Source organism: Perna viridis, chromosome 4 (genome assembly GCF_037379345.1).
Source record: "Perna viridis isolate PV_CMFRI_1.1 ecotype Kerala chromosome 4, ASM3737934v1, whole genome shotgun sequence".
NCBI lineage: Eukaryota > Metazoa > Mollusca > Bivalvia > Mytilida > Mytilidae > Perna > Perna viridis.
The window spans coordinates 36,260,948-36,281,001 of NC_142448.1; the positions used below are offsets into that span (position 1 = coordinate 36,260,948).

Consider the following 20,054-nt stretch of genomic DNA (forward strand, 5'->3'; position numbering starts at 1 on the left):
AAGTGCTAAGCTCTTACTTTGAAATCAGAGAAGGTGCATGAACCTTGACCTGAAATCTGATAAACCACGTGATCTGATTGTATTTTTTTTTCTGTTTTATGATATCGATCATAGTGATGTAAAGAGTGAGTTAAATATCCGACAAGACAAGTAGCAGCATCATATCTGCATTTTATATTTTGTTTTTGCTATAAAAGTGAGGGAAACTAATAAGCGTTTTAATATTACCGAAAATGGTCTCTGTATGCCATTGTCTTTTTCACTGAACATGCCATTCTACGGTTAGCATGGCATTAAATTGAAACAGCAGGTATTTTTTTGTTTTCCCAAAAATATGTTGTCATGCCCAAATATCAAAAATGTTGTTTTTTTACATATCTGTGTACTGTTCAGCACCTTGTATAATGCATAAATTGTTAAATTGTTTTTATGTTATTTGACATTTTCGCTTCTATTTTTTCCTCAAATGGTCATAAGTACATCTTGAATGAATATCTATTTTGGATCTCGATCTATCTATCATTAACTCGTTGAATATAGTGCCGTTCAAAAAGGATATCTTCATGAACACCTTAACAGCATACATATATTACAACATATTCAGTTGGTAGTTTTTTTGTAATTTACACCACTGGGTTTATGCATAATGTGGTTGACTGGGGTTCACAAGAGTAGTCAACAACATACTGTTATATTTGTATGGCACATTATTGAATTTCATTGTGTTTGAGGCTTGTGTAATATTGATTTGTTGGGACATGTATCGCTAGTTTGATCCTCTATCCTACATAACAACACGTAGATAAGCTGTCCCGTACATCGTGTACCACGTTACAGCCCCAGATTAATTCTACGAGGAGGAATGACCCGACCAGTGAAAGCAATATTTTTGCAAACTGAACAATTACTTTTGTACATGCATTCTCGTGTCATACAAATTGCAAGAGCAAGATGTACATAAATTTTGTACATGTTACAAGTTGTACAAATTGCAAATTGTCCACAAAACAGCCAGTTCTTTTCTATACTTGGAATTGTTGCGATCATAATAAATTCCACCATTCAAGTTTTAACAAAAGATTTAATACATACTAGACATAAGACAAAACACATACAATTACGTATAAACAAGACTTTTTATGATAGAAAATTGTGTTAATTTGCTTTGTTGAAATAGTCATATATGTAAAAAGGCATGTTTTGATGAAAAAAGTTTTTTTATACGATATTGAGCTTTTTTTTCTTCCGCGAAATTGGTACCAAAGAAAACCGTACATTTGTGCACAATTAATATCTCTTTACTAAATTTCATGAGATGCAAAAGAATTTCTAAACACAATGTTAATAAAACGTTTTGTAACAGAATTTTCGAATTGTACTTTAAAATTAATTATCTGATTAATAAAATCATGTAAATAAAATAAAGACAGAGTAAACGTGATATGTAAAATAAAACAAAATAAACAAACAATCAATCAAACAAACAGACAAAACAAAACCAAAAAACAATACAAAACAAACAAAACAAAACAAAACAAAACAAAACAAAATAAACAAACAAACAAACAAACAAAACAAAACTGAACTAAAAAAACAAAGCAAATGCAAACAGACTAATAAGGGTAACAACTTAATTACCAAACACTCACCCGTTTCGTAATCAAGTCATGTCCAAAATAAATCTGGCAAAATAAGTATTACACCATTGGAGCAGCTGGTACCGCAATGGTCCTGACTTAGTAAAGGCACTTCAAATGAAATGGTGGCTTAATTCTAGGTTTTTCAGCGCTAAACCATTAAAACATTTGTATGCTATTGTCATAATTGATAAATCAGCGGTCACATCAGCACAAAGACGAACAATTTCCAAAAAAAAAAAACAAACAAAAAAACAAACAAACAATCATTACTCGTTGTTTTAGAAGAAGCTAAGTAAGTATTTTTCAACGAATGATTGATATCTGAAAAGAAATTTAGACCTTTTAAGACCTTTTTTAAAGAGATTTAAACATAGGCCATAGTGAAGTAAGCAATATTTTCATTTATATGCAGAGTTTATACTGAGATAATGATATTAATTTTCGGAGAGTCTTTTCTAAACTCACAAGCTAGAAGTTCATGAGAATTTCAACACCTTTATTGTTTTGTTTGTTTGATTAATACTCAACACTCAACACCAAACTATTGTTTAATCAAATTAAATCCTGAACTATGTTACCATTAGATGGTGTGTCAGTTTCTCGTGTTAATATCGTTCTGACATATGGGAACGGAAAACGCCATTACTATCTAACGCTGGCCCACTTCTTATAGGGCAATGTACATTCCTAAATGACGAGGATGGCTCTTGTTCGTTGTTTCCTACCGGATGTATTTGGTTTGTATGCAGGATAGTGGTTAAAGATTCGAACAACTTGTTACGAAAAACTTTCATTCTGATAAGATATATTACGGGATCTAGTAGAGGATTAAAAAATACAACGACTGCTCAAATACTATACTCCAGAACACCCCAATTTGATACAGAAACGCGAATATTTCTACCGGAAGGTACACAAGTAGTGTAACAAAGATGATCATAATAAATGTTACCATATTTCTCTTTTCACGAGACCGTCTTTCTCTGGATTTCTGCTTTTGGAATTCAGTCATTTGTCCGCTATAGTCTCTACTCTTTCCTTTAATCCGAATAATATTCACACTTGTGCAAAAAGATATCAAAACTAATAAAACAACAATTGGAATATCATAACAACAATAAAAAATAAGACTCATTCCACATTCTGGGTCTAATACATTTAATGGAAAATCAATGAACACAAAATACAAAATGGTTGCAAGTAATTGGAGTAGAACGAACACAGCTACTGAAATTGACAAAATGCAAAAAAGTCGTTTCTTCTTAACGAACGTTGCATTTAATTGATATGAACAAATTTGGAAAGTCTGAAAAAGAGGAAAAATAAACGTTGCGGTCACTATATGATAAAATACACATTGATGTATTCCACAGTTAATCAATATACCAAATACAATTACTTCAATACTCAAAGCCGCGTCACTTATACTAAGATTAAGCACAAGGCCAAGGAACCTTTTTTTTTCGAATATCTTTATATCGGCAAATTACTGTCAAACTCCACGTATGGAAAATCAAGGAACAAATATCAACAAACACAAGTGCAAATATTGTTCCATCAGATTCCATTTTTATGTACATGTATAATAAAATGTATTCTTCCTCCACATGTTAGATCCTTGCACATTATCATTGAGTCTTTTTACTTATTATCTGCACTACAGACAGTTCTAAAAGTGTATCAAAATAAAATTAATTTCAATCTGATGCATATTGTCACCAGGGATGATGAAATAAAAGCGGATGTATTTATGGCTGCAGCAATTTACCAATTTATGAATGGTGAACTTGTTATAAACGAACAAAAGATATATACATGATATGTGTGTAGTATAAATGAAAGTGTGAACAGTTCCAGTGGATAATATGAAAACTATCATTATCTATCGCACAACCCTTTCACGTGATAGTTTTCTGTTCCCACGCTTGACAATTTGAAAGGGACGTTGGCGAAAAGGCGAACACAATATTATTAATGATTTCAGTGTATGTGTGGATGTGTGTTTAAATTGATATTTTCTTTTGGTATTTTCGGGTCAACAACCATGCAAATAAATCAGAAAAACACAAAAGGAACCAAAATTACAGTATAAATGTACAAATGTAAACAATTAAAACATCAAAGTAATGGCAGTTTTATATTTTGCTGTAAAATTTAATATTTCAAAGAAATTTATTAACCATATTTGTATAAACATTGGTTATTAAAGCAAACTATTGAATAATCGAATAGTGTATGTTTGTATTAAATAAATATCCTAATGAATTCTAGCCGTTTTACTCTTAAAATTTTGTTCTCTATTCTAATTTCTTTTGTTATATATCAAGGCAAATATAAAAGGGTAAATGGTAAGAAATATGGCCTAAACACATCTAGTTCACCTTAGGGGCCGTCATGGTATTTCCCACGCATCTCAACAAAAGCACAATAACGCTCATTACCGAACAATAAACGAACGTTATACATGTATTCAATTTTAACTTCTATCTATAAACAATTCGTGTTTTCTGTTTGTTTAAGTCAATAAATTTTTGACACCTGTCTATAAAATTAAAAGTAACAGTTCTTAACATAAACTTTTCAAGTTTTGCTTTAACAAAATCATGCTATCGAAACCAACTGAGTACTGATTATCTTCTTCTGTATCATATTTAGATGACACATTGTAATGTTCTCAATTACAATTTTGATATTTTTCCCTTGTCCCAATAGGTATTGTTTAGTTATATTTTCATTGGTTATATCTAACATTTGATATATTTAGATGTTCTAATAATTAACCTATTCCTATGTCCTATTTCATGACCCTAGGGTACGCTTGATTTCTATTTTGGATATTGTACTTTTACTTTCATTTATGAGTCATTTCCTGTTTCCGGGTTTGAGATTACATGTGAACCACATAAGTCAGAGCATTGAACCAATGCGTTTTCCATCGAGATTTTTTGAGTCAATCTTTTCATGACAGACCACTATGTAAGTCTTATTATTATCTTTAATGCTTATATTTTATAGTTGAATACATATTTTTGATGGGAAAAGAGAAATTTATGATATTTTTTACACAATTGGCACACATGTTGTTTGCTTACATTTTGCCTAGATACGCCATGCCTTTATAGTTTATGATAGGTATTTTGAGTTGTTTTCATTCCACTTGCAGTATTAATGATATTGTGACGTAAAATATGATATATCATAATTATTGATGCATCCCACATTCCCTTCACCAGTTTTGAGATATTTTGAGATACTTTGAAGGGGAGACTTTCCTTTTTGAAAAATTGATCTTACCCCTGCATCATAAAGGGAGATAATTCAAGTTTATTTCATAACACTTTTCTTTAAAATATTGTGTGATGTATTATTTGTTATCTGTATTTTGATTTTGATAAATATCTTTGATATTTTGAATGTATGATAATTTTGATTGGACAATTATTAGGAAAATCCTTTTTTGTATATTTTCAGCTTTTTACCACACATTATGGGCATTCATCAAATCAAAAAAACTTCAAATGTTTTTTGATTGAGGCCCATAGATGGTTATCTATCTGTCTGTACCTGTCTGGCTACGAGGCGGATTAGTAAAAAGATACCGGATTTATGTCAGAGAAGAGACTACGCAGAAAAACTGCCAAAGGTAAATCCATGTTCGAAGAACAGAGAGAAGACTTTGAAGGTAAATGTGACAGTTTATGGAACGAAATCGAAAATTTGATTCTGAAAGTGCCATCATTAGATGCAATAGACAATATAAGACAATTTGAAAAAGATCTTGAAACATTGTACAAAAACTTTTGTAGAAGATCAGAGGAATATAAAGGTTTCCTTCAAAGAGCAAACACTAGTGAATCTCAGCAGTATTTGGTTGATCATAATGACAATTTTCGAAGCTGTAATGAAACTTTTCGAAAAGTAATTTTAGAAATCAAGAATAAGAAGTTAGATGTGGTAGAGAGAATGTCAGAAATTAGTGGATCATCCTCGGGTACTACAGCAAGTCATAAAAGAACAAGGGCTAAATCCGAAAAGGTACGCTTAGAATACATTAAAAAAGAAAGCGAACTCTTGAAGCAAAATGCAACCTTAGAGGCAGATATCATTGTAATAAAACAGGAAAGTAAAGTAGCAGCAGCCGAAACAGAAGCACGTGTTCTAGAACAAGGTGATGAGGAACAACAAGATGTATTCTCCAATCTTGGTGATACAAAACAAAAAGACACTTATGAATATGTGCAATATCTCAAGTTACCAAAAACAAACACTGTAGAAATGGATTCTCAACAGACACAGTTGCCATTCTTGAATAGCGTACAAAACAGTCAACTACCACAAAGTCAGACTACAAATAGTGCCATGTCCGATATTTCGAAACTTATTTTCCGAAAAGACTTTCTGCTGTCCAGATTTGTGAAATTTGACGATAAACCTGAGTCATATGAATCTTGGCGAGCTTCATTTCAAAGTATTACCCGAGAATTAGGCGTTTCTCCTTTTGAAGAAATAGATCTTCTTGTAAAGTGGCTAGGGTCTGAATCTTCGAAATTCGCATCAAGTATCCGTGTTGCCAATGCTCATGATCCTGTTAAAGGACTTCAGCGAATTTATGAACGTTTGTTTGAACGATACGGAAGACCCGAAATGATAGAAAGTGCCCTAAAACGAAAGCTTAACTCGTTTCCGTCAATCACTGTTAAAGAACATGTAAAACTCTATGATTTGTTAGACATTCTTACGGAGATAGAATCAGCGATGTTAAATCCACAATACGCTACTTTGCTCAGTTATTACAACTCATCATCTGGTGTTATTCCTATTATTTCTAAACTGCCACACTTTTTGCAAGAGAAATGGACAACTGTTGCTTCAGCTTACAAAAATTAACATTCTGTTATATTCTCTACGTTTAGTGTTTTTGTCAGCTTCATTAGAGATACCTGTAATATTCGAAATGATCCAGCTTTTGCATACACCAGCACTAATCAAGTAGGCACTACCAAACCTCGTACTTCTGTTGTTTCTAGAAGATTAGACGTTACCTCAAGTAGTTAAGTACGCTGTCCGTTACATAAAGCGGGTCATTCTTTAAATGATTGTCGCAGATTTAGAAAGCTTACCTTTCAAGACCGTAAGAAATTTCTTCGTGAAAAGAACATTTGCTTCAAATGCTGCCAATCGAGTGAACATGTAGCTGCAAACTGTACGGTTTCTGTTAAATGTCAGATTTGTGGAAATACACGTCACCCCACTGCACTGCATATAGATAAGTCATTGAATTCACACAATGAAACTTCAAACAATCATGGCGGGGAGTCAGTCAAAGACATTGTTTCTACAAAATGTACTACATTATGCGGAAATCTTCTTGGTGGACGTTCATGTGAAAAACGGTTCTCGTAGATGTTTATTGCGTTACCGCACCCGAAAACTCTGTTAGAGTATACGCGGCCATAGATGACCAGAGCAATAAATCTCTAGCGTCGCCTAATCTATTAGATAAACTTGGTGTTGTAGGTACATCAGAAACATTTAATATGTCTTCATGTTCCGGTAAATCCACCTTAACTGGTAGGTTTGTCAACGGGTTAGTTGTCAAATCAGTAAGCAACAAATGCTCTTTTGATTTACCTGACGTAATTGAATGTGAATGTATTCCTAATGACTTACCTGAAATAGCAACAGCTGACGTTGCCTCAGCACACTCACATCTAGATACTAATGTCAAAGTTGAACTTCTTATAGGGCGTGACATTCCTGAGATCCACCATGTTCAAGATCAAATCCTTGGAGGTAAAGGTCAACCTTTTGCACAGAAACTCCCACTTGGTTGGGTTGTCATTGGAGAAGTCTGTCTTGGTAAGGTACATGCACCATCTTCTATTAATGTTCGTAAGACAAATGTTCTCAGCAATGGTAGGCATACAACATTTAATCTATGTGAGTACAATTTTGAAATCAGTCAACCTAAACTTGATATTCAGGATGAAATATTTGCAAAAACTCCATATGACAACAAAATTGATCTTTCTGTAGAAGATAAGCAATTTGTTTCTCTGATGAAAAGTAGTTTTGTTAAGGATGAAACAGGTTTCTGGACAGCACCACTACCGTTCAAACAACCTAAACCACCTGTACCTACTGGAGAATGTTGGTATCTTCCTTTATTTGGGGTGTACCACCCAAAGAAACCGAATGAAATCCGAAGTGTATTTAATTCATCAGCTGTTTATGAGGGTGTATCACTAAACAGTCTTTTAATGACAGGACCTGATCTTACCAATAGCTTGATTGGTATTCTTTCGCGTTTTCGTTTGAATGAAGTAGCCATAAATGGCGATATTGAACAAATGTTTTACCGTTTCCGTGTAATAGAGAATCATAGAGACTATTTGAGATTCTTTTGGTACCAGAACAATGATTTCAATCAACCACTCATTGAGTACCGAATGACGTCTCATGTATTTGGCAATACATCTTCTCCTGCTATAGCAACTTATGGTTTACGACATGCCGCTTCGAATTCTGAGAATGACGTCAAAAACTTTGTTTCGAATGATTTTTATGTTGTTGACGGTCTAACCTCTGTTACAAATGCCGAATATGCAATTGATCTTGTGAAAAGAACGCAGGACGAATTGAAGCAAAATGGACACATCCGATTTCATAAAATCGTATCTAACAGCGTAGAAGTTATGAAAGCCTTCCCAAATGATGATCTTGGTAAAGAACTTAAAACTCTAGATCTGTGTCATGACATGTTACCTACCCATCAAAGTTTAGGACTATCTTGGAACCTTCAATATGACAGTTTTGTGTTTCAAGACCATATCATTGACAGACCAGCTACCCGTCGAAGCATGCTATCAACAAACAATAGTTTGTTTGATCCATTAGGTTTCATTGCACCTGTTACTATTAGTGGAAAGATTCTCCTCCGTCAAGTTATTCCCCCTCGCACTGATTGGGATGAACCTCTAAGTCCTGATCATGAGGAAAAATGGAACTTGTGGCTTGCATCACTTAAATCGTTAGATAGCTTTAAAATCCCACGCATGATCGTTCCTATTTCAATATCGTCTGTACACAATCCTGAAATCCACATCTTTTGTGACGCGAGTGAACAAGCAATATCTGCAGTTGCCTATCTGAAAGCAATTGACAATGATAGTACTGCTTTTTTAGGCTTCATTATGGGAAATTCAAAACTTGCACCAGTAAAGGGTCACACAATACCCAGACTGGAACTATGTAGTGCTGTACTTGCTACTGAGCTAGGAGAAGCTATTTGTGATCATATGAATCTATCTCATGATGTATTTCACTACTATACAGACAGTCAAATAACTTTAGGTTATATTTGCAATACAACTCGAAGATTCTTCACTTATGTTTCAAATCGTGTTGAAAAAATACATAAAGTCTCAAAACCGTCACAATGGTCCTATGTTGCATCAGAAAAGAACACCGCTGATATCGGTACAAGATTTTCAAACACAGCCAATATGACTCTCCTTGAAAGATGGACTAAAGGTCCTACATGGTTACTCTTTGAAAACTGTAGTGATTCATAAACAGAAACCTATCCCTTAATTGAACCAAATCAGGATAAAGATATCCGTCCGGAAGTAGTTGAAAGTCAGTATACAAAACTTAGCAATTGGAAGTCATCGTTTTTGCAAGTTTTCTTCATGGAAATCGCTTGTACGCGCAATATCACATCTGAGACATTTCATACAATTATGGAAATCAAAACGGAATGGTCAAAAAGGGGTTGTAAGTAAAAACGATCCAAATTTTAGGAAACAAATAGAAATATTCATCCTCAAACAAGTTCAGAATGAATTGTATGAAAAGGAAATTGAGAATTTGAAGCTTAACAGACCTGTTCACAAATCTAGTTTGATACTTAAGCTTGACCCATTCTTCAATGATCATGGAATTCTTTGTGTAGGTGGTAGACTCAAATATTCAACTCTCTCCATTATAGAGAAACACTCTATCCTTATTCCGGGTTCACATTATATAGCCAAACTTATTGCTTTACATTGTCATGAACTCATTCGACATCGAGGTCGACATTTGCCGGAAGGTAAAATCAGAAGTGAAGGATTTTGGATTATTGGAGCAAAACGAATAGTTTATTCAGAAATTTCAAAATGTGTTTTGTGCAAAAGATTTCGAGGCAAAGTTAAAATTCAAAAGATGTCAGATCTACCAGAAGCAAGATTGGCAATTTTGTCCACCTTTTACTTATGTTGGAATAGACAGTTTTGGACCTTGGGAGGTAGTTACGCGCCGTACAAGAGGTGGCAGTTCAAATTAAAAACGATGGGCTGTTTTGTTTTGCTGTCTCATATAGAAGTAATTGGGGATATGAGCACCTCATGCTTTATCAACGCATTGAGACGTTTCATTTCAATTAGAGGCAAAGTGAAAGAAATCTTTTCAGATAGAGGGTCAAATTTTGTTGGAGGCACCAAAGAACTTGGCATCCCTACAATATGTGTAGAAGACAAAGAAGTTAAGACCTTTCTCAACAATCAAGATACTGTTTGGAGGTTGAACACACCATATTCGTCTCACATGGGTGGCTCCTGGGAAAAAGACTCATTGGAATAGCACGTCGCATCATTGATTCAATCTTGTATGAAAATAAACACAAGAAGCTAACACATGAGGTTCTAAGTACATTTATGGCAGAGACAACAGCCATAACGAACTCTCGTCCGTTGATTCCTATTTCAACTGATGCAGGATTTCCTGATGTTTTGTCACCTAATTGTCTATTAACTACTAAAACACATGCATGTGTTGAAAACTTTAGCAATCTAAACATCCGAGATGTGTATACTTCACAGTGGAAACTAGTTCAAATTAAGGTAGACCAATTTTGGACTCGGTGGCAACGACAATATTTGCAAACATTACAACTTAGAAGGAAGTGGCAACAGACTCAAATCGATATAAAAGAAGGTGACATTGTGATTCTAAAAGACAATGAACAACATAGAAACTTTCGGCCTCTTGCTATTGTCGAGCATGTGTTTCCAAGTAAAGACAGTCACGTTCGAAAAGTTTTGTTAAGGACAATAAAAGATGGTCAACCTCGTGTGTATGTGAGACCTATCACACAAACTATTTTTTTAAGCCATAATGAGGTGTGAACTTTGTGAGAACTGTGAATCATGGACTTTATTTTTTACATTTGTTGTATTATGGTTTTTGTTTTTTTTATGATTAACTATAGTTAGGTAAACTATATGTTTGGGATTTTTCTTTGCGTCTTTGCATTCAATTTTAAGTAGTGATATTTTCATATCAGACGGGGAGTGTAATGTTCTCAATTACAATTTTGATATTTTTACCTTGTCCCAATAGGTATTGTTTAGTTATATTTTCATCGGTTATATCTAACATTTGATATATTTAGATGTTCTAATAATTAACCTATTCCTATGTCCTATTTCATGACCCTAGGGTACGCTTGATTTCTATTTTGGATATTGTACTTTTACTTTCATTTATGAGTCATTTCCTGTTTCCGGGTTTGAGATTACATGTGAACCACATAAGTCAAAGCATTGAACCAATGCGTTTTCCATCGAGATTTTTTGAGTCAATCTTTTCATGACAGACCACTATGTAAGTCTTATTATTATTATCTTTAATGCTTATATTTTATTGTTGCATACATATTTTAATGGGAAAAGAGAAATTAATGATATTTTTTACACAATTGGCACACTTGTTATTTTCTTACATTTTGCCTAGATAAGCCATGCCTTTATAATTTATGATAGGTATTTTGAGTTGTTTTCATTCCACTTGCAGTATTAATGATATTGTGACGTAAAATATGATATATCATAATTATTTATGCATCCCACATTCCCTTCACCAGTTTTGAGATATTTTGAGATACTTTGAAGGGGAGACTTTCCTTTTTGAAAAATTGATCTTACCCCTGCATCATAAAGGGAGATAATTCAAGTTTATTTCATAACACTTTTCTTTAAAATATTGTGTGATGTATTATTTGTTATCTGTATTTTGATTTTGATAAATATCTTTGATATTTTGAATGTATGATAATTTTGATTGGACAATTATTTAGGAAAATCCTTTTTTGTATATTTTCAGCTTTTTACCACACACTATGTGCATTCATCAAATAAAAGTGAACTTCAAATGTTTTTGATTGAGGCCCATAGATGGTTATCTATCTGTCTGTACCTGTCTGGCTACGAGGCGGATTACACATGACAATTTAAATCGAAAAGTTATGATTTCGACTTTCAAATTGTAAACTGTCCCTTTTTTAGTGGTAATATACCAACATCAATAGCCAATATCGGATATATTTCACATTTATTTCGTCATTGTCGAGCACGAGATTTGTTACTTTAAAATTTAAAATTCCGTAAAGTTGATTCCTTTGACGGGCTGCTTCGTTCAAACATTTGTTTTGATACTCGGCTTAGGATTTTGATGTGCATCACCATTTTGCCCAAGAATAAAGAAGGGTATCCAATATGCTCATTTCAATTGAAAGCATAAGTCTGACTTAAGTGTAGAGGTGTAGAATAGACAATATTGATCAAATACAAATAAACTCATTCTAACGACTTTATTGAACAAAACAAGACAGTTTGAAGAATGATTCAAATAATGACAACCAAGACATAATATCGTAACACACACTTTCATAATGAAGCTTAATGTATATGTTCCATTCAAGTAAGTGCTAGGAAGTCAATAACAAGGACATCTTCAACGCGAAAAAAACAGATAAACATTTTCCCTAGGATAATTACGTTTTTATTTTTTATACTTTTTGAAAGAAAATGTCATCATGTGGTCTACCTGCTTTCAAACGAAAGTAACGTAATCTTATTTTTCATTATCGGGCAGCTTTTCACCTTTTTGAAGGCTCTTCAGCCAGAGTTCAACCCGAAGTTTTATTTTGTTTTGTTTGATTCGTTTTGCACGTCGTTCTGTGTATCAGTTTGTTTGTCTTTCTTTAATACGTGTTTTGCCCGTAAGTTTACCTTTTGGATTTTTCGAATTGCCAAAGGCATTTTGGAAATTTCAGTTTACAATACATATAATAACATACTAATTAGCCTGTATTTTGATTTTATTCCTATAATATTAAAAACCAAATAAAGCAAAATATTAACAAACAAAACAAAACCAAACCAGGAAACGTTAAAAGGTGCGTTAAAAGTGAATTAACATTGAATTTCAATTTCTATGAAACCTTCAAATAAAAATGAAGATTTTAAATTCGAGTGACAAATTATCAAGAAATTTAGTTCATTCAATGACAAAAGATTACAAAGAAAAATCAATAGAAATAAGATAAGGGTAATCAAACCGAAACACATCCATGATTGATTGATTGTTGGGGTTTAACGTCCGAGCAGCAATATTTCAGCCATATTCAGACGATGAACATGAAATGGATGATAAAATGAACATGAAATGATGATGAAATGAAAAAATGGGATGGGACACAAAGACAGTAGGGTCGACAAATTTTGATTGCCACTAGAAAAAGGGAGGGATGGGTAAGGTCGGGCAATTTAGCCTCCTGTGGCGGAGCGCAGTGGTTCCCACTCCTATCAAATACCACAGCAGGGTTCTTTAACGTGCGAAGAACGTGGCATCTTTCCCAACACGGTGCACCACTATGGTTTGCGGTCAGGTTTTCCGTATTATAGACTGACAACCCCAGCATGTAACATGCCAGGGGTACCCCATTCCACCACCTGGGGCACACATCCCAGTTGCTCTGTGGGCAGAGCGCCCTAGCCCCCGGCTAGGTTTCTGAGCACTATTTAGTCGCCTTATACGACAAGCTTCGCGCTGCTGCAGGCTTATTCTTTTGACACCCGGACCTGCACGGGGCCGAAACACATCCAGGAACAGCCACAATACAATGGAAGATAGACTATAACAAGAACGAAAATTAAATAATCGAACAAACAAGAACACAACAAAAAAGTGTGCAACCTGAACGTCACTTAAAGAGGTAGACCTTAGGTAAGTGGCACAACTCTTACAAATCATTGGAACGTTAGTATTTAGGTGCTTTATAACAATGTCATATAAGCATCAAAGTAACATCGGTTGATTTCATTCAGTTTCAAATGAAAGGTTGAAAGGCTTTGATGAAATTGAATATGATACAAACATATAAATGATTTCAGGAGTTATGTCCCTTACCCTAGGTCTATCACCTTAAAACTGGATGTATGGCCATGGACTATACGCATCGGTAAGGCTTCATTAACATTTTTGTTTTCTATAAGTAAAAACAAAGAGATTAAGCAGAGAAATAACAATATAAAATTTAGCGTTAAGAAAACTGTTTTATCATGTTATACTGTTATTACTAAGTGACATTATCCGAAACTGCTTTGATATTAGTGCACAAACGCTTAATGTTTTTGTTTAGTTTTTCGTTCTAACCCTGTCTTAAATTTAATAGATATTGTATTTCTGAAAGAAGTTGTGAACATATGGTTTGTGATTAAAGGATATTGATAACATAGTATCATTAAAAAGCTTTTTTTAAAAAATTAGTTTGAAAAACGCTCGTAAAAGCTTAAGGATGGTGACCTGTGGTAAGGGACACAATTCCTAAAAATCATTGGAACGATTGTATTCAACATTTTACATGAATCTCATGTAAACATTCCAGTAAATTGGACTGATTTCATTCTGTTTCGAATGAAAGCTGGATAGGCTTTGGTGAATTTGAATACAATACAAACATATACTTGATTTCATGAGATATATCTTTTACCCTAGGTTTACCTCATGAAAAGATCTTGTAAAAGTTTATTTCATACATCATTTGGAAGCCCAGCCATTGCATGTTCTATTACACAGAGAGGGGCGTTATTTATTGATGGTACCTGATGTTGTTCTTTGTTGTCGATAGGAGTAATTTGATTTTCAGACACCGTTGCTGGGCACTTTCCCAAACAAATTTTACGTAACTTATCACGAACAATTTTCATTCGTATTAAGTATATCACAGGATCTAAAAGTGGATTCAATAAGACCAATACTGTGACAGTAGCATAATCCATTATTGTCTCATCTGAGACAACAAGAAAGCCAATTTGATAGAGCAACACATATACTTCTACTGGCGTGTACGCTATGAGTGTTACCATGATAACCATACTTAAAGTTACCATATTCTGTCTTATTCGTGCCCGTTTCTTACTTGCCTTTTGTTTTTCACGTTCAGTCATATGCTCCTGATTGTTTTCAATTCTTCTTTTGATACGAACGATGTTTACACATGTTATGAAAGATATTGAAAATAGCAAGGCAACAATAGGAATATCAATACTATAATAAAAGATCAAATTGATTGTACAATCCGGTTCTAAGGTATGCGACGTGAATGTCACATTGACGAAATAGACAGCCAGCGTCAGCACATGGGTGAAAACAAATCCTAAAATAGACGAAATCTTCGATGTTAAAATTTGTAAAATTCTTTTCTTCCTCACAAACGTGGCATTCAATTGATATAAGCATATCTGAAATGTCTGGAAAAGAGAGAAGGTTAATGTTCCAGTAACTATGTGATAAAAAACACATTCATTTATACCGAGACTTAACAATATGGCGAATACAATTATTTCAGCACTGGCAGCTGCATCACTTAAACTTAGATTCAAGACTAGGCAAAGAAATCTATTTTTACGAATGTTGTTAAATCTGCATAATACAGTCAAACTCCAAATGTGAAATAGAAAGGAGCAAAATCCAAAAACCACCGCAGCAAATAGTGTTCCGTCCATAACTACGCTTTGTGTTAATAGTGAGTTAGCTGAAAAAACTAAACAGCTGTTCACTTAGACATTTAAGATATACATATTCCTTTTTGTCGAACACAAGGCCATATTTCCTCTTAAAAGAAATTTTGGTTTCAATTTATGTGTAGTAATCAAGTCTAGCGCAAAATAAAATTTCCAATAATATATCAAATGTTTTAAGCATCCAGAATTGGAACAGATAAAGGATTAACAGCTGGATAAATGTAATGCGTAGTGAAACGTTATATGTCTTGTCCACATACATCAGTTCATGTGATTATCAATTTATCATCCTCATTTCAAATATCAGTTATTAATATAAATGTGGATAGTCATCCAAATCTACTTAAGAGATCAAAATGAGAAACTGAATCCACTGGAGTGTCAGTTAATGTACGTTAGAATTTACTATTGGGTTAGACATAGTGTGAAAGATATACAGTATTTAACGTGTAAATTGAATAAATGGACATGTATTTGTTGAAACGAGAGTTTGTAATCAAAATACATCGTCAATATGATTGGTTATTTCACACCATATTGATCTCAGCACCACTTGATATTCTGGAAAATTCAACATAAGAAAATTGTGGTTTATGGACATATTCCAGTGCAATATTCCTTTGAAATGATTTTCAATGAACCTATTCAGGTAAAAAAAGTTACGCATTCATTGAAATGCATTTCGAGTGAATTGAATATTTCAGTTGAATATGTGACAAAGCTCAATTTTCTAACATTCTAATATTTCCAAAATATCAATTGATGTAGATGTCATATAATTGGTTATTTGAAATAGAAAGGAGTTTTGTATGTGACAGTATTTGGTAAATCAGTGTTTTAATGCAATTTTAAGATTTATCTCATTCTTACAATGAATTTTATATCGTAATAACAAATTCTAATTGAAGCAAAAAATGATGAGTCTTTTTACGTTTAGACAAATATTTATACTTTTAGGAATACTACTTTGTTTTTCATTGTTTCATCTAGATATGGGAAATCATTTTACAGCTTTTGGGAATTTGGGAAGTCACGATATCATCTGAAATATATTATCTATACTATGCAAATGATTGTACAAAATGATAATGCAATGTATGATCATAATGAAATATTTTTTATTAATATTGTTTTCTTGATGCGCTGTAAAATCGTAGACATAAAACATAAAATAAAGCAGTCAATTTCAGCCCACAGGTTGTGATCGGCTGTGACGTTTGTCATGTTGTATAATTTAAAAAAACAACATCAGCAGTTAATAAGGTCGAGAGCAATACCTTTTAAAGAAGCACCTCCAGATATCATTGCATTACCAGGAAACATTATTAAATAACACGTCGAATCTATACAATGACCGTATGATAGATAGTGAGAAAAGAAATTTATAAGTCTGAGTCAAGATTAATCCATCATGCACCAAAACTACAAGCATTTCAAAATAGAGAAATATTGTTTGCCTTTATTCAGTTTATATCATGATTATTTACCTGCGGGTCCATTACTCACCAAATATGCACAACACAGTCTTAAAAACTAAACTACCAGTACACATGGTAAATATTCTTACCGAATCTTTACCTAATTAAGACGGGACAATAATACTGGAAAGTCAATAAAATACAAACGATACTTGTATATAGTTATATAGTAGTTTTTTTTAATATAAGACAGAAGGTGATTCATGTTTTTATTTTTTATGTATATATATATAAAAAAAATAATAATAAATAAATAAAAAAAAATAAATGTTTCGGCATGAGATACACATGTTTCGAGTCTGAATTATTTCTGAAAAATAATCAGCAATAATGTCTATTCCTTAAGAAAATATACTACCTGTACTGTAGAAATCAAATTCAATTTGTTGCTTAGTTCAGAAACAATTACAAAACTAGTCTAAGAGTGGTCAAATGAACCAAGATTCCAGCGAAAATTAAAGAGTGAAACTAAACAGGAAAAGCAGACACACACAACAAATGACACAAAATAACCAATATATTATGCACAAAGAAACGAAAGTAAATGAGCAGATCGGATTTTACTAAAACTGGCAGCATGGATCTGGTGCACCGGTAGGAAATTCGTGCTTTGTTTTTTTTCTACAAACAACCAACGAGTTACTAATAAAAGTCTGACTTTCCCATTTAGTTGTTACACTTTCGATATAAATTGTGTGTACATATGGTAATTGATTTTGAATTAATTTGATTTGGTTGATTTGCATGGTTTAGTGGAAGTTGAATGTAAGGTTTCTTTGAAAATGCAGATCAAAATACAAAAAGGACTATCGTTACGTCAACATGATGAATATGTAGACCGAAAAGCGTCATGTGTTCGGTTTGTTTTTCTGCACCATGAAATCGAATCACTTATACTAAAGGCAGTGTATGTGTTTTAAATGGTCTAATACGTAACAAAAATATCATTGTGCGATAATTCCTTTAACGAATTAAAAATAAAACAATTTTTTAACGAGTATAAGTACTTGTTCCTTCCTTGAAAACACATATGTTTTGTTTGTCTCCAAGACAGCACCGCCATTTCTGGAAACAAAGTAAGTATATAGTGACGTCAAATTTTCTTTTGACGCTATCAGATTCATTGGTAAAAAGAACGAGTGATGACGAGCGCGTGTACCTCGCCTTACACTGGTCGCCCCAATTTCAAAGGGCTATTTCAGTAAGAATATGTTCTTCTCCAACCATCAAATAATCACTACAATTTTGTATCACTACAGTTCGGGTGTACTGTGAATGTCCGTAACATATTTTCATGGAGATAAAATTTGCTATATGTGTAACTAAATTCTTAAGAAAGTGTTCAAAACAAATTACCAGCTTAATTACTATTGTTTCCAAATTTTGTATCTCAATTTTATGTTATTGGACAGATGTGTGCCATTCATTTCTTGATTATGTTCAAATATTATAGAAGTCTGTCAAAATATACATATGCAGATGTGATAATCCATTTTCATCTTATAAATGTTTGGGCATAAGATACACATGTTTTGAGTCTGAATTATTTCTAAAAAAAAATAATCAGCAATAATGTCTATTCCTTAAGAAAATATACTACCTGTACTGTAGAAATCAGATTCAATTCATCATTAATTTTCAGCTTGCAAGGTAACAAATTTTAAAAACTCCAAAAGTGAGGTAAACTTACATTACTATGCTGATATATATTTTTGTTAACATGTTTGGTCCAAACATACTCAACAAATTATTGAAATTGAAACATTACGTTATTGTGCTCCCCTCACATCCGATATGTTCCTTTTCTGTTACGAATCATAGTTTATGGCTGAACTCTTTAAATATCTTTCAAAACATTATATAATGCATGAATCTAATAATTCTTTTAGATAATTTGATGTTGTTTTAAGCCTTCATACTAAACTTTACGACAAAAGAGATGATTTGGAATTTAATTTGTAAATTTGCCAATCCTAGATTCCAAAAGAACCCTTTCGCAACTGCTCGTATTTATAATAAACAAACACATGATTCTTCACTGAAAAGCCTTTTCTCACGGGGTATCCATTTCACAATTTTCTACAAACATTTACTCATTCATATTTTTACCGTTATAAAACTTTTATACAAAAACATCAAAGCACTTGAAAAGGGCCTCGCACAACTAATTTTTGTTTGCGGAAATATATTCTCTATCAAGCACATTCTTTTAAAAAGAATCCATAGGATAAATCACTTACCGTTGAAAAGAAAGATTTATTCGTAAAGTATACGATTATACAATTATTGCTTATTGTTTCGACCTTGTTTTACAAGTAAAGATTTTCGACCACTTACATAATCACTTTTGTAATGCCTGACATTATTACACCAAATCAAGTCCACCGGCATTGTAATGATCGATTACTTCTGAGGCTAGTAGTTTCGATGGTAATGCCATTTTTATATGTTCTGATCTAGATTTTAGTAACAGCTAAAAGTGGATATTTCATTTTGTCTATATGTTATATGTTGAAATATTCCATGAATATAAATGTATGTGTTATTGGGTGAATTCTATGGTGTTTGTTGTGTCATGTGTCAGTTCCTTTTTTACCTTATATCAAAGGGAGAGGTTAAGGCCTTATAAAACTAGTTTATCTAACTGCAGGCCTGGACCACAGTCAGGAGATGTTGGTCATAGATATGTCTTTGTGTCGTTATTGTACTTTTTAGTTTATTTTGAAGAAGTGTCATTGTTTTGCTACCATGGATTTTATTACTTATATTTCCGGGGTCTTTCAGAGCATACTATTAAATGTGCTTACACTTGTTGAAGACAATTTGGTAATATTTGAAAGTATTTACCACTTCGTATTTAGATTATAAGCTGGTGCATATGTTCCATATTGAAAATTACACTGAATTAAGGAAATCGTAACAACACACACACACGCACACACACACAGAGTACAGAAACAAACAAACAAACAAAAAGCAATGAACAAATTAAAAAAAATGCTTCGATAACTTGGCATGAAATTTGGTCCGTATTGGTCATGATGGTTTAACAATTCATTTAACTTGTTCGATCAATACTCCATAATTTA

The 20,054-nt window shown here is 33.1% G+C and overlaps 2 protein-coding genes across 2 annotated transcripts; both read left to right on the forward strand.

Annotated features, from left to right (window-relative positions):
- The first annotated feature begins 5,246 nt into the window (after positions 1-5,246).
- Positions 5,247-7,255, forward strand: LOC148619931 (uncharacterized). The gene has a single exon (XM_088577062.1). The coding sequence runs from the start codon at positions 5,247-5,249 to the stop codon at positions 6,525-6,527; it is 1,281 nt and encodes a 426-aa protein (XP_088433188.1). The 3' UTR covers positions 6,528-7,255.
- On the forward strand, positions 7,178-10,262 carry LOC148619932 (uncharacterized). Its single transcript, XM_088577063.1, has 2 exons — positions 7,178-9,183; positions 9,443-10,262. The coding sequence occupies exons 1-2, from the start codon at positions 7,178-7,180 to the stop codon at positions 10,260-10,262; spliced, it is 2,826 nt and encodes a 941-aa protein (XP_088433189.1).
- The last annotated feature ends 9,792 nt before the right edge of the window (positions 10,263-20,054 follow it).

What these genes read in the sequence shown, in the direction of transcription:
- LOC148619931 (XM_088577062.1), top strand. Translation starts at nt 5,247, where the DNA reads ATGTCAGAGAAGAGACTACGCAGAAAAACTGCCAAAGGTAAATCCATG.
- LOC148619932 (XM_088577063.1), top strand. Translation starts at nt 7,178, where the DNA reads ATGTCTTCATGTTCCGGTAAATCCACCTTAACTGGTAGGTTTGTCAAC. An exon ending in TGGACTAAAGGTCCTACATG is followed by an intron (nt 9,184 to 9,442) that starts GTTACTCTTTGA and finishes TCCAAATTTTAG; the next exon opens with GAAACAAATAGAAATATTCA.